This window comes from Pteronotus mesoamericanus, unplaced genomic scaffold, assembly GCF_021234165.1.
Source record: "Pteronotus mesoamericanus isolate MK-2021 breed Mesoamerican mustached bat unplaced genomic scaffold, CSHL_Meso_final contig_220, whole genome shotgun sequence".
NCBI lineage: Eukaryota > Metazoa > Chordata > Mammalia > Chiroptera > Mormoopidae > Pteronotus > Pteronotus mesoamericanus.
In genome coordinates, this window is record NW_026555091.1 from 6,636,281 (window position 1) to 6,649,803 (window position 13,523).

A 13,523-nucleotide genomic window follows, 5' to 3' on the forward strand; every position below is an offset into this window, starting at 1 on the left:
GGAGTCATGCAGGAAATCTGGGAAGGAGAGGTCGGAGGAGGGGATGTGACGTGAGAGTGGAGTCAGGACCTGGAGTCAGGACGTACCGGGCACAGCGCGGCCCACAGACCGACCCGTGGGCAGAAAGAGCGTGTTTCCTCATCCCGCTCACCCACGGAACCTCCAGACCTCCAACGGTGACCAGACCCCAGGGGCGTGGGCAGGTGATTGTGAGGGAGGCGGCCGGGGGAGGTGGGGGGTGGCGGGTAGATTTGGGAACTTCCTCCTTTTTGATCAATGTTGCACTTTTTGAACCTGAAACTGCTCTAAAAATAAAGTTTATTAATGAATTTTAAAAAGTTGCCAGGAAAGAACATCTACAGTAGGTCAGATATGATCAATAACCAATACCAACATTGTTAACCAAGAATACAATATTATTCTTACAAGGTACTTATGAATAAAGAACAATGAACGATATACATCTAATTGTTTAACACTCAACATACAATCAACATGTTCTGATCCCATGTGTAAACCGCACAAAAGAGAACCTTGCTTTTCATTGGTACAAACATTGCTTTTGTCACAGCAAACATTTACAATGTTAAAGTGTACCGTATCTAGAGGCTGGAGAACTATTTTGCCTGTTTCGCAAGGAAGTTATTGCTGTCTGTTCAGCTACTGAGTTACATTGTCACCTCTAACCCATGGGGTCTCTTCATTTCCAGGAGATTGTATTATACAGCATGATTATTTTGTAGCCAAGTTAAGTCAAAAGGTTTCTTTTTCTTAAAAATAAAAATACATGTAGAAATGTATCTGCCCCGGGACAGGGCGGGGACCCTCAGTACTTCTGCCGGGGGACTTGCGTCCTGTGCCACCAATGGAAGAGAAAACCACACACATTGCTTGTTGTTTTCATCCCAGATATAGTTTACGAAAGGATATTAAAATGTTTCTTAAAGCAAGAATCCTTTTTATAGAAGCCATCCAGCCGCTCAGGCAGTGCTGTGGACGTCTGCCCTTCAGTAAGTTCACGTTCTCTTCTGCCTGGGAAGGAAGGCGACGCGGTTGCAGAAGGAGGGCGGCTCGCACCCTGGCAGGAATGCTCTCTGTCTGTATTTTACACCAGTCCATTTTTTTAAACAGAGAAAGTGGACACAAGGTGCCTGTTCTCCCTCTCCTTCCTTTTCAGCACCGGTTACACCCCCGCCCCTCTAACGCTCCAGCACCTGCCCTGGGACCTGCGTCCGTCCCGGCCCCTGACACCCGGGAAGGGCGCTGAAGTCTTCGTGGCCCAGCGTGCACTCCGTCCTGAGGTCCCTGCGTGAACGGAATTTGCCTGCAAACGCACACACCTGCGGTGGATCCCCAGGTGCCGGTTCTCAGCCTCGGCTCTACCTCAGGACTCTGGAGCTTGAAAGAGTACAAATTCTGGGACTCACCCCTCGGGATTTGTACTGAACTCTTCTGAGGTGCAGCTCGCCCTGACTGCAGAGCTGCCGGCGACTTCACCCGCAGTGGGCTGAGAGCCGCCTGCCGCGGGCGGCCATGCTCAGGATGCTGAGGCTGTTGGTGGCCTCATCGGTACGGGGAGCATCCAAATCCTTAAGGCCCTGAAGATTCTCTAGCCCGTGTTGGTCAATGCATATCAATTGTAAATACACAAATACAACCGTTTGCACTGAATGCATGTCAACTGTAAACATACCAATAAAAATAATTTGCAACAAAATGCTCTGTTATTGCTTTTTTGTTTGTTTGTTTCCAGGATCATATTTGCAGAGGGGTGGGGGATGGTCCACAGTTGGATCTGTCTATGAGTGATAACAGAGAGGCTTTCTCTTCTGATAACAGCCACAAACAGACTCAACAAAAACTGCTTTACACCCAGACTCAGCTAAATGTGCTTTTCCACCTCCCCCCCATAAACATAAAAATCCAATTTTCATTTTCATCAGGTTAGCCACCTATGCTTAGCTCTGCAATGACATTGTGAGAGAGCCTTTGCTCTTGATTCAATGAACAAACAGCAAGCAAACAAAGATTTCGGTTTCAAATTGTGGTTCTCTTGCAACCTTTCTAAAGTAAACTATTTCCTTTTGTAGAAAAAAGGACTTCTCCTAAAATACACCTTACAAAGCTCAGTGCTACATAAAAGGATAATATTCCTCCAAAAAGTTACAAAAATAGATTTACATGAAAAAACTCTAGTACAAAGGTATGCGCCCCTCCTATGGCGTGGGGTTGGGGGCAGGTTTCTGGTCAGCTACGGCCCCAGACGGGAAGTGACCACATTGTGACCGCGGCTTCTGACCGTGCGCTTCTGAAAAGAGAGAATGCAGAGTGGACAGTAAGGCCGCTTCTACAGCCGTCCCCTGGGGTGAGCCCCTCATTGCTGGTGGAGGGGACTGCGTTTCTAACTCGCTTCTTAGAAAATGCACCCGGTCCACGGGCTCAGCAAGGCTCTCACCCGGGGACTGGCCTCTCTCAGGGAACGTTAGCTGCTGGGACAGGGAATTGGAGGCTGTTGGAATTGGAGGCATCAAGGCCGTATCTCGGGCTCATTGGAGATTGCAAATTGGCCCGTCCGCTGCCTCTGGGGGTCTTCCCTGCGGGCGGGGTGCTCTATGCTGCCTTGACCTGGGGACTTGGAGCAGATGGCCGGGGGACTAGCACAGCCGAGGGGGGCCTTGGAAATGAGGGTTTCAACTCTGCTTGCCATTTGAATCCCATGGGCAGCCCCTGAGATTTTGATGAAATCTGAGGGGACCCCGGCCCTCTTCCCTTCAAACTCCCCAGGCATCTCTAGGGGGCAGGGAGGGTGGGGACCTTTAGACCGTCATCTGTGAGCCTCCTATGATGCTTGGGCAACTGGAGGCTTGTGGCCAGTGAGCCTGTGGTGGCAGCCTATCAGCCGAGGGCCGGGTCCCCCCACAGAACTTTCCTTCCCCCCAGGGGTCCCCAGAATAGCCTGGGAGAGCTTGGGAGAGTCCCTGGGCCCGGGCTGCCCCTGAGACACCACGATCTAGCCTTCTCGGTTGGGACCTCGGGGGGTCACAGGGCAGCCGAGCGGGAGGACCAGCGCCTTCGTGGGCTTGGACAATCCCCGGTGCCCTTCCGCCTGCAGCGTGGGGGGTGGGCATGAAGCCCCCAACGAAGAACTTTCAACAAACACCTAAGCCATGAAGATTCATCTCCGCTGCCCTTCAGGAGGTGACAGAAGTCTTCTTCACCGAGTGTGGCCATAGGACCGCCCTACGGTTAATCGAGAGGCGGTGCGCGAGGGCGGGGACCCATCGCAGGCGTTGCTAGCACCCAGCTCTTCCTCTGTGTCCCAGGGCTGCAGCGGGGGCTGGGCTGTGGGCAAGGCGCCGGGACAGACCCAGGGAGAGGCAGCCGCGGTCCGGCTCTCGGCAGGGACTCAGGACGGGCTGGGAGGGAGCTTTGGGACCTGGCCCGTCAGGGAGAACATGGCCCCCGGGGGTCCTTCTCCTGACCGGCCACTGTGAGAGCCCAGGGGCTCCGCTCTCCCAGGCTCGGGGGCGCCGACAAGCCCCCCGGCCCCTTCCTGAGCAGACGGGGTGAGAAACCCAACCGTGAGAGAATTTGGCAGCTAGGTTTCATGCAGGAAAACTGAGATCCAAAGGAGAAGCAACAGCTTGCATAGTTTTGGCTGTTTTATTACGTTATAGTAAACTATTTCAAATGACAAAAATACTAGGATTTAACTGCTACAATGTGACGGGGGCGGGCACCCTCCCTCGCCAATCACCTGCTTTTTGGCAAGTAAAAGTGACGGTGGAATGTGAGGTCTTGCTTCCCAGCGCCGCATCAACAGCTGACTAAAACACTGACGTTCGAGGCGAACCAAGAATAAAAGCGACTGAACGGCGTAAAATGGCAGATTCTTAGAAATGTTGTCTGATCACCTCACGAGTCATTTTAAAATTCCTGGTGGGGACGCAGCTGCCCCAAGGTGGGACCTGGGGGCCAAGGCCCGCGGACATCCCAGGTGTGGGGGGCCGCAGGCGCGCCCGACCAGCCATGCTCTGGCGCAGGTGTCGGCTGGGCACCCGCCGCCAGGGGTCACCTTCCACCTCCTCCTGCCTCGGACCCTGCACCCCGTCAGGCCCCTCTGAGTCCTGGGGGAGCCTCGTGCCCCCCCAGAGGACCCTGGCCCGCCTGCTCTCTGCTGTGCCAGCACACTCGTCACATTGTTCTCCATCTAGTATTTGCTGGTCCATTTCCTTTGCCGTACGGTAAGCTTCGTGGAATCGGGGTGGGGGGTGTTATATTTATTTCTGTACCTTTAGAACCCTGGCTGGGCTGGTTGGCACAGGGGCTCAAGAGTGTGTGAGAATGTGACGGAGTTACCTTGAATATAGTTTACATTTCCATCGAGACCAACTACTAGGTGGTCGAACCCGTCCACGGGCCGCAGAGGTCACTGGCAGGGGGCCTGCCTGGACCCAAGGACGGGGTGGGCGTTGACGAAGTGCGCAGACCACCACCGCCGTTAGGTCACCTCGCAGGGCCACGCAGGTGAGAGAAGTTAGCCTCCTGCCTACCTGGGCCCCCCTCCAGCTGGAGAGACATCTTTTTTAGGAAGAAAAATATTTTTCTGCTAATATACCTGTCGATGTTGCAAAGGCATCATCACCAATTTCACACTCCAAATTCCTATTTACCACGGGAATTCCACCCTGTACAAAACGTCACCTTCACTTCCTCCTGTAAAACATGGCTGTAAGCGGCTGTAAGCAGTTGCCTCCGAGCCTGGGTCCTTGTATTGACACAGGACAATGGGGTGGGGGAGGGGGAAACTTTGAGGACAGCTTGCCAGGGAAGAACAAAGTACCCTTCGAGTAGAAAACTTCTAAAATGAAATAAAAATTATCTTCTGTGAGTAGCCTAAGCTAATTTTTTTTGGGGGGGGGGGCGGATGTTACACAAGTTTTAAGCACAGCTTCGTTTCTGCAGTCTATGGATTATGTGTTCCCTCCGGCCCCGCCTTGGTCCCCAAAGGACTCGATGGATTTCCTGAGACTCATATCTGGGGGGATGGGTTCGTGTCTGACCTTCTGCGTCTGAGTTAAGGCTCTGGGTCTGAAGGCCGCTGACTTAAACAGGCCCTATCTAGGTTATCATTTGCCGTACCATCTCCTCTACTGGGGGCGGGGCGGGGGAGGGCAGGGAACCAGGCTGGGTTTCAAAAACTGGAATGCAAAATACACAAGGAAGTCTCAATGCTCATAGTTAGAAAACACTGGCCAACCAGTGGAGAGCAAGTACCGTGGAGATACCTGTATAAAAGTTAAGTCTGACGAGGAATTCTAACCCCTCTGGTCCCTCCTGGCCCAGAAAGGGGTCCAAGTGGCTTATCCTCCGTACCTGCCATGACCGGACGCTGTGACCGTCAGGCCTGAGCAGGTCATGGAGGCCTTCTTGTCTGAACTGCCTGGCAGTGGAAGGTCTGGAAGCAGAGCCAATGTGCCGATCGAGTGTTAGCTGGAAGACTGGCCCTTGCTTCTTGGTCCCGGTTGGGCTCCCTCAACTCAGGGTAGCGAGGGTAGGGTACGGGCACGCTTCCTCCTCGTTGGAGAAGCCCATTCAGAATCAATAGAGACAGCTGAAAACCCCAAAGGTCCCCAAGCAATAAAACTCCATATATATGCTGTTTTTTCCCCTCAAATATACCTCCTTGAAAAAATGAACTTCGGTCCAAACGGACAACATTCTTCCCTGGGTGCCTTCCGCGGAAGCCTCCCAGTTTGAAGACAAAGGGATGTCCCAGCAGCTTCCCAAAGTACGTCTGAGGAGGGGGCGCTGCCTGGCTGAAAGATGAGGCGATCAGAGCAGACACGGCCAAACCAGTCCGGGGGTCCAGGACCCGTGCGGGCAGAGCGGTGGGGACGGGCGCGGCTGCGCGGCCGGTCCTGGGGGCCACAGAGTCTGGGGTTGTGATGGCTGCCGCTCCCTCTACGGTCACGCTCCAATAAACTCGCTGCTCGGGGGGCCTACCCTCAGGTAGTCTGCGTTTTCCGCTGTCGGACCCTTAAAGATGCCGTTGGACTTGGCCTCCTTGGGGAAGAAGTCCTGCTGATAGTCGGGGTTGTCCAGGCTAATTTGGTGGCTGCCTTTCTGCCCCCAGAGGGCGGGGCCGTCGGGGGCGCCGTTGACGTTGGGAGGAGGGGCAGTGTTGAGATACTCGGGGTTGCCCACGGCGTTGCTGTGGGGGTTCTGGTAGTGAGGGTCTCGGCCGGGAGCCAGATGGAGAGGCTGATTGTGGTAGACGGGGTTCTGGACAGAGCCTGCGGGCCTCTTGGGAACCAGCTGGTTTATGTATTCTGTGATTGAAAGGAAAGCAGAGGGCGTCAGCGGGGCACCGCCCTGGCAGAGCTCCACGGCCTGTGTGAAGCCTGTGAATGGTCTTCGATGTCGCCCCTGGGGGCGGCGGGGGGCGGGGGGCCTGGGGAGACAACTGTCTCGCTGTCACTGCAAAGGAAGTCGTGTCCTTGTCTGCATGTCTCAAAGCAGTGGGTGTGCTTATCTTTCACCCACGTCAAGTTCTAAGAGGACAACCTGCCTTGAGGGGGGGTGTGCAGGCAATGGGGGGTGTCTGGGATAAAGCTTAGATCAGAGAGTTCCATGGATCGCCGGCAAGGATGGATGGAGGAGAGGAAACAGAGATCAAATCCATCCTACACACACGCGCGCCCCATCCACACACGCTCACACAATGCTCACACCCTCACATACTTGCACACCCTCACGTCTGAGTAGTTTGCTTCTGAGTCCAGAAGATCTGCAGGTCCATTCTAGAAACACGGCTCCTGGACAGGCCGCGTGCTCACGACCCACGTCCGGGCTCGGTCGTGTGGTGTTTACCGGCCTGTCCCTCCCTGCTCTGTGTCTGCACATGTCTCCGCCTCAGGGTCGGCCTGGAGGAAGCCACCAACGGGGACACCGGGGCTGGAGGCCGCCGAGCGTGACGGATTCCAGCGCAAGCCACTTACCTGGCGCTGGGAGGAAAGTGCCATTGAGGTTGTCCTCAGTCAAGGCGCCGGTGGGGTCTGAGCTATACCGCTGCAAGAAGCTGTCTTCCTTCAGGGGACAGGTCTGCTGGGGGGTGGAAGGCAAGCTCACATGAGTCAGTGCTCCTCAGACGCGGCAGCGTGTGTGGTCGCCTGAGGTCTCGTTGGGGCAGACTCTGCGTCCGCAGGCCTGCGGCAGGGCCAGAGCCTCTGCGTTTCCAACACGCTGCGGGCCCACAGGCCCCGGGGCGAGGGGCGAGGCCCCAGCGGCTGCCTGCCAGGGCCTACAGCCTGTGCTCTTCCACGCGGCAGCCGTGGCCACCCACGTGAGGAGCTGGTTTTACACCACAGTTAAGTTTAATTAATGAAAATGTCGGGGTACGTAGCCACATGTGGCTAGTAGCTTCTACACTGGTAAGCGGGGGTCTAGATCACGGTTCCACGCCTTCAAGCAGCGGCATCACCTGGGTGGCTGTGTGCCGTCCTGGAGACCCTGCTTCTCGGTCTGGGGCAGGGGCCCCACAACTTGTGTTTGTCACCAGCCGCCAGCTGATGCCAGGGCTGCTGGTCCGTGAGCCACATTCTGAACTGCTCTGTAGTGAGGTGACACCTCACTGTGGACCTCAGGGAAGGGGTCAAGGAACCGTGCCGGGAAGAAACAACACAGCCGGAAGATCCGGATTCTCTGGGTCAGTCTGGGCATTTGCCTTTCTTTCTTTCTTTTTATCCTCACCCAAGGACAATTTTTTTTTTCATTGCTTTTAGATAGAGAGGAAAGGAGAGAGAGAAACATTGATGCAAGAAAGAAACACCGGTTGGTTGCCTCCTGCATGCTCCAGACTGGGGATCGAACCAACAACCTAGGTAAGTGCCCTGACTGGGAATCAAACCCACAACCCCTCGGCTACGGGACGATGCTCCAACCAACTGAGCCACACCGGCCAGGGCAGACCGGGCATTTTCCTTTGTGTAATAGAGCCACGCCACAGAGCTGTCACTGAGTCCTGGTTTCCTAGGGTTTCATACATACCCCATTTCTGTCAACGCACGCCACAGTGGAGTTGTTGCTGGTTGCGCTCTGCAAAAGAAGTGAAGGTGTTTAGGGGACACTTGCATGCCACCCCCACTTCGCTGAATGCACGAGGGGCATCTCACGAGGTGGAGACATTGAAAGGTGCTGAATTTCGTCTGGGCCCACTAGCTTTAGAAAAACCCGGCTTAGCTCTGATTCAGTCCTATTCCTTAGTGAACCTAAGAAGACTCCAATCCAGGTGTTGCAATGTAATGGAAAAGTTGATACACCGAATGGGTGCCTTCTGATTTGGGCTTTGCTACGTGGTTAAAATGCACTTCTCGGTCTCCCGGTCAGTTCCACGAGATGGGTATCATTTTCTCTAAAACCCCAGTCGTTCAGACCAGTAGACACAGCGCATGAGAGAGGGAAGCTTCTTACCAGGGAGCTCAGGAGGGGCGTCCGGGACGTGGAGGGGCTGTGGAAGAAGGCCTGCTGCGGGATGAGGTACTCGTCCGCGTCCACGACGTCCTCCATGTCTTCCTCGTCGATCAGCGCGCGGTAGAAGTTGGAGTCGGTGGGGCTGGGCAAGTGCATCCTCTCGTCGCCCTGGGGCAGAGATCAGGAGGCCGTCAGTAAGGCCCAGAGGGGCGGGACCCCTCCCGGGCTGCGGGGCGTCAGGCTGTGTCTGCCGGTGTCTGTGTGTGTGCCCTGTTGGTTGCAGTGCAACCTCCCCGCTCCCTCGGGTGAAGCTGCTTCCTCCCCCACCCCCCAACCTGGGATTAAACACGAAATGTTTAATTTAATACCCTTGATGCCCAAAAGCCCCTGAAGGAAACGCAAACAGCTTAGGGGGGCAAAGAAAGGCACAGCGCAACAACACGGACTGCGTGCGCATGATGCTGCGTGTGGCTGTCATGTGGCGATTTATAATAACATACAGGGTGGGCAAGAGGAGGTTTACAGTTGTGCGTCCACGAAACCTGGGGTTTATTCTTGTATTATATTTATTTTTGTGTCATTTATTTTTGCGTTTTCTAGTTTTCCATGTGAACGACGGCGAATTGGCCTTCGCCGGCCCCGCGTAGCTGGCCCTCATTTGCTCGTCCCGACACAGGGCGCTCCTGCAACCTGGGAAACCCCTAAGTGACAAGGGCCACGCATGGGCCTCGCTATGTTCCCGGGGCGCCTTTAGGACTCCAAGTGCGGGGGCTTGCGGCCAGGGAGCCAACGCTCGGAGGAGGGGGCTGGAGCCGTCATACCTGCCCCCACGCTGCCCTGCTCTCTAGGGTGGGCAGAGGGGCTGGAGGTGAAATCAATCACCAACAGGCCAATTTAACCATTGGATTCCATAAATGAGGTCTCCATAAAACCCCGCGAGGACGACGGGTCCGGAGAACTTCCAGGTCGGGGACGTGGAGCTTTGGGCTCAGTGGCCCGGGCCCCTCCTTCCTTCTCTTCCCTGCGCATCTCCTCCTCCCAGCTGTTCCTGGGTTATCCCCTTTTATAACCAACCAGCGACCCGGGGAGAACGCGGGGTGCCTGTGAGGAGGGCGTGGGGCCCTCCAGCTGCAGCTGGTCGGGCAGAAGCACAGGGGACAGCCTAGACTTGCAGCTAACAACAGAGAGGGACGGGGGGCCGTTTTGGAGGTAGGAGGCCTGAACCTGGGGCTCAGACCCTCTCTCCAGGTGGGCGGTGTCCGAATGGAGCTGAATCACAGGAAACCCAGCTGGTGCGGGAGGGCGGCTGGCCAGGCCCGGTTGGGGACCGGCTCCTCACAGCCCTGTCCGAGCACACGCTGGATCGCTGAGCAGAACCCCACGGGGCTGAGCCAGGCGTTTTGCACAGGTATCTCCCTGAGCCTTGAACGCCGCCCCGTGGGCTTGGTTTGGTTACCCTAACATGACGGAGCGCGGGGACATGCGACACTCATCACAGGGACTTTTCCCAACGCGCGGGCACATGGCGATCTGGTACCTGGATGACGAGGTAGCGCTGGGGGTCTCGGGCCATTTTGGAGAATTCGTTGATCAGCTCCCGGAATTTGGGGCGGCTGTCTGCGTCTATCATCCAGCCTGGAGGAGGAACGGGGGAGAACGGCGCGATTAGAAGCCTGAAAGCGATGCTAAAGATGGTGCCGCGTAAGCAAGCGCTGACGGTGAGACCCTCTTAGATGGACGTGGGATGAAGACGCCTGCCCTTGGCGAAGGGCCTTCCAGTCTCGGCCAACGGGCGCTGATCCGTGTAAAGCCCAGGATAACAGGGCCGGTGAGGGCCCGAGAGGCACTCACACCCCCTGATCCCTCTGCGCCCGCTCTCCCGAGAGCCAGCGCTCCGGCGTCGTCCCCACAGCGGCCCCGTGGCCTTGTTCCGCTCATCGCTTCCTGCGACCTGCTCTGAGGGGTCGTGCTCTGGCAGCAAGCCACGCCATGAGAGCCTCATCTCTAGTCCCTCAGGAAGCTTGCAAGCTTGAAACCAGATTCCGTTGAGGGAAAGTTAGGGACTTTCTTTAAGAACCTCGGGATTTGGGATTCCCCACCCTGGTGCTGGCGTCGGAGCACGCACCCAGGAATCACGCATGACAGGGCGGGGAGGGCCGGGGATCGGCGCCCTCCTGGGGAGGACATGCATGTTAGCCGTGCTGAGGCGTCCGGGCACGCTACGACCCGGGCCTGGGCCAGCGAGCCGGAGGGGCCGCTATTGGCTGGAAGTCCTCATGCCTCTCGGGGGCTCAGCTTTGTTTCCTATCAGCAGGGTGTCAGGCTGTGTTAGGCCAGACTGCGGGGTGACCTCGCACAAATCATGTAACCCGTCAGAATCCCAGCTTCCTCAGCCCCCAACAAAGGGAGTTAAAAGAGAAGACTGGAGTTCAAAGGTCGCAGAGGCATTAATATTCACACTGACTGAGCTCCAGGTCTGTCCCTGTGGTCCCTGCTTGTGTGAGCGCTCAGCACAATTGTCACCTTCAGGGCCACGGGGCCTGGGCTTGTGGGGCAAAAGCAGCATCAACCAAGCCACACACTCTGATCTGGATTGAAATGTTTACTTGCTACCCTGGAGTAAGACCTCACGTAAAGCCGCTATTTGAAAGGTTCAAATCAAAGCAGAAATGTTGAGTCTATTAGCCTCATGCGGTTACTCATTATTAGGCATTTAAAAACATTCAGTCTCTCTGGTAACAAAATGTGGGCTGGCTTTTTCCTTGAGCAACTCACACTAGAGTGTTTTGGTGGAAGGGCTGATGGAGGACTTTGACTTTGTTTATTTGCTTCCAACCACGGGCAAATGCCAGGTCACGGCGCTCAGTGAGTCAGGCTAGGGCTTCCTGAGAAATGTGGTGGTGGCGGGGGGGAAGTGACAGATGTCTCTGGGCTAGAGTGTCTGCTGTAAAGAATGTGACAGCAGCCCTGGCTGGAGGAGCTCAGTGGATTGAATGCTGGCCTGTGAACCAAGGGGTCGCAGGTTCAATTCCCAGCCAGAGCACATCCCGGGCTGCGGGCCAGGTCCCCAGTAGGGGGCGCACAAGAGGCAACCACACATGGATGTTTCTCTCCCTCTCTTTCTCCCTCCCTTCCCCTCTCTCTGAGAATAAATAAATAAAATCTTTTAAAAAGTGACAGCATTTTGAGAGGGCGGGGTCCACGGTCCTGGTTGCTTGGCTAAGGGCAGCAATGCCTTTCCAGGCACAGGGAGCCTGGCTGAGGTCCATCACGCGAGGGCAACGGCCGCAGCGGTCACTCACACTTGACCATGATCATGTAGACGTCGATGGTGCATATGGGTGGCTGCGGGAGGCGCTCTCCTTTCTCCAGGACGGTCGAGATCTCACTCGCCGGGATTCCATCGTAAGGCTTGGACCCAAAGGTCATCAGCTCCCAAACGGTGACCCCTGAGAGGGTGAAGGTGTGGCTTTATGAGTCAATGATCACAACACCTTGTCCTTAGTTACCACTCCTAATGTTTAAAACACCCCTGTTCCTGTGGTCTTGGGCAATGGGCTCGAGCGCGGGAGCCTCGGTTTACCTCTCTGTAAAGTGGGCGGGGACAGCATGCCTCCTAAGATACCTGTGAGGGTCCAATAAGATAACACAACTGGAATGTTCAGACAATGCCAGGCAAATAGCAAGCGTCCACAAAGAGAACGCAGGCACGCGAATGACGTAAATATGATTTATGGAGCAGGAGAGACACCCCCAGACAGCTGCCCCAAGCGACTTGGAAGAGGACATACGGGTATTACAAACAAGGGTATAAACTGGGTGTTCTAACAAAAGAAAAATTAGAAACAAAAGTCCTCCTATGTTCCTTTGGTAAACATGAAAACTCTATACTTTTTGTTTCAAAATCAAACATCATGATTAAAAAAGAAAAATCAAAGCAGTAGTAACTTTGGAATGGGCACTGTTTGTAGACCATGCTGCCGTCTCAGGTCTTCCCACCTCTGGGCCTGGAGTTCCGCGCTCTAGAAACAAACCAACGCCCTGAGGAGCTCGTCCTCACCTGGACCATGAAGGTGCCCTGCGGTGCCCCTGGAGATGACCCCGGTGGGACCGAGCCAGGGTCCCCGGACTCCAGACGGAGGGATCAGACACCGGAACCAGGCGGTTGCCCGATCTCCGATTGGCCTGATGACCCCCTTGCTTTAGAGCTGGTTTCTAGGTACAGATCACCGCAAATCCGCTTGGGTTTCCAGAGGCTGTTCCCAAACAGACTGACTGAATTAGCATACGGAACGCAGGGCTGGGACACGGAGAAAAGCAATGGTCCCGGGGCTAGGAAAGAGGTTCTCTGGTCCTTTGCAAGAAAGGTGAGCTCCTTCCCCGATGGAGGAGGCCTGGAATCGAGCGCTGTGTTTCAACGTGCACGAGGAATCCCTGCGGAAAGGCGTGCTTTCCAGGATCGGGGACAAATGGCGCGGAGGGGGCGTGTGCGTGCCTGGTCGCGGCTGTGAGTGGGGTGGGAGGCGGTGTGAATGCGCTGTCTTTTCATCTCCGAAGTGGAACACGGGGGTCCCCAATTTTATTAAAAAGTTTTGCCCTGACCAGACACTAGACAGTGAAATAACAGGAGATGTTCTTTACACTAAAAACTCAGGGTCACGATCTAACAGTTCTAGCACACAGCAGCTTTTGATCGCTGATGACAATTTCCACCCAAATGAAAAACGCGCAACCACTGTGGCGATGCTGAATTTCTGGTGCTGGCTGTGACCGTTCAAAGGCATTAAGCCACTGGATTGGAAAGGTTTTGGTTACTGGGTGGATGTGGACCTGGTGTGAGCTGTGGGTGGGCGGGGCTGGGGGGCGGTGCTGGGGGCGGGGCACAGCTGAGAGCCTGGAAAGGCGGAAGCATCATCCACCAGCCTTATCGATTCTGGTGAGGAGTTCAGATTTCACCGGGAATAAATTGGGAAACCAAAGAAGGATGTTATGCGGAGAAGGACAAGTCTGATGTGGTTAAAAATACATCCTGCCTGTTTGGGACTAGATGA

General features: G+C 55.4%; 1 protein-coding gene across 2 annotated transcripts in view; it reads right to left on the bottom strand.

The window, feature by feature from the left end:
- Positions 1 to 347: 347 nt before the first annotated feature.
- Positions 348 to 13,523, bottom strand: part of EGFR (epidermal growth factor receptor) — a 153,817-nt gene continuing 140,641 nt past the window's right edge. The window contains exons 23-28 of one of the 2 annotated variants that reach the window (XM_054571375.1): positions 11,775 to 11,921; positions 10,010 to 10,107; positions 8,473 to 8,640; positions 8,050 to 8,097; positions 7,002 to 7,107; positions 348 to 6,332 (exon numbers count right to left, since the gene is read on the bottom strand). In XM_054571375.1, the coding sequence (XP_054427350.1) occupies positions 5,971 to 6,332; positions 7,002 to 7,107; positions 8,050 to 8,097; positions 8,473 to 8,640; positions 10,010 to 10,107; positions 11,775 to 11,921 (929 nt within the window). In that variant the 3' untranslated portion in view covers positions 348 to 5,970. The remainder of the gene's footprint in view (positions 6,333 to 7,001; positions 7,108 to 8,049; positions 8,098 to 8,472; positions 8,641 to 10,009; positions 10,108 to 11,774; positions 11,922 to 13,523) is intronic. The other variant, XM_054571374.1, reaches the window with a different exon arrangement.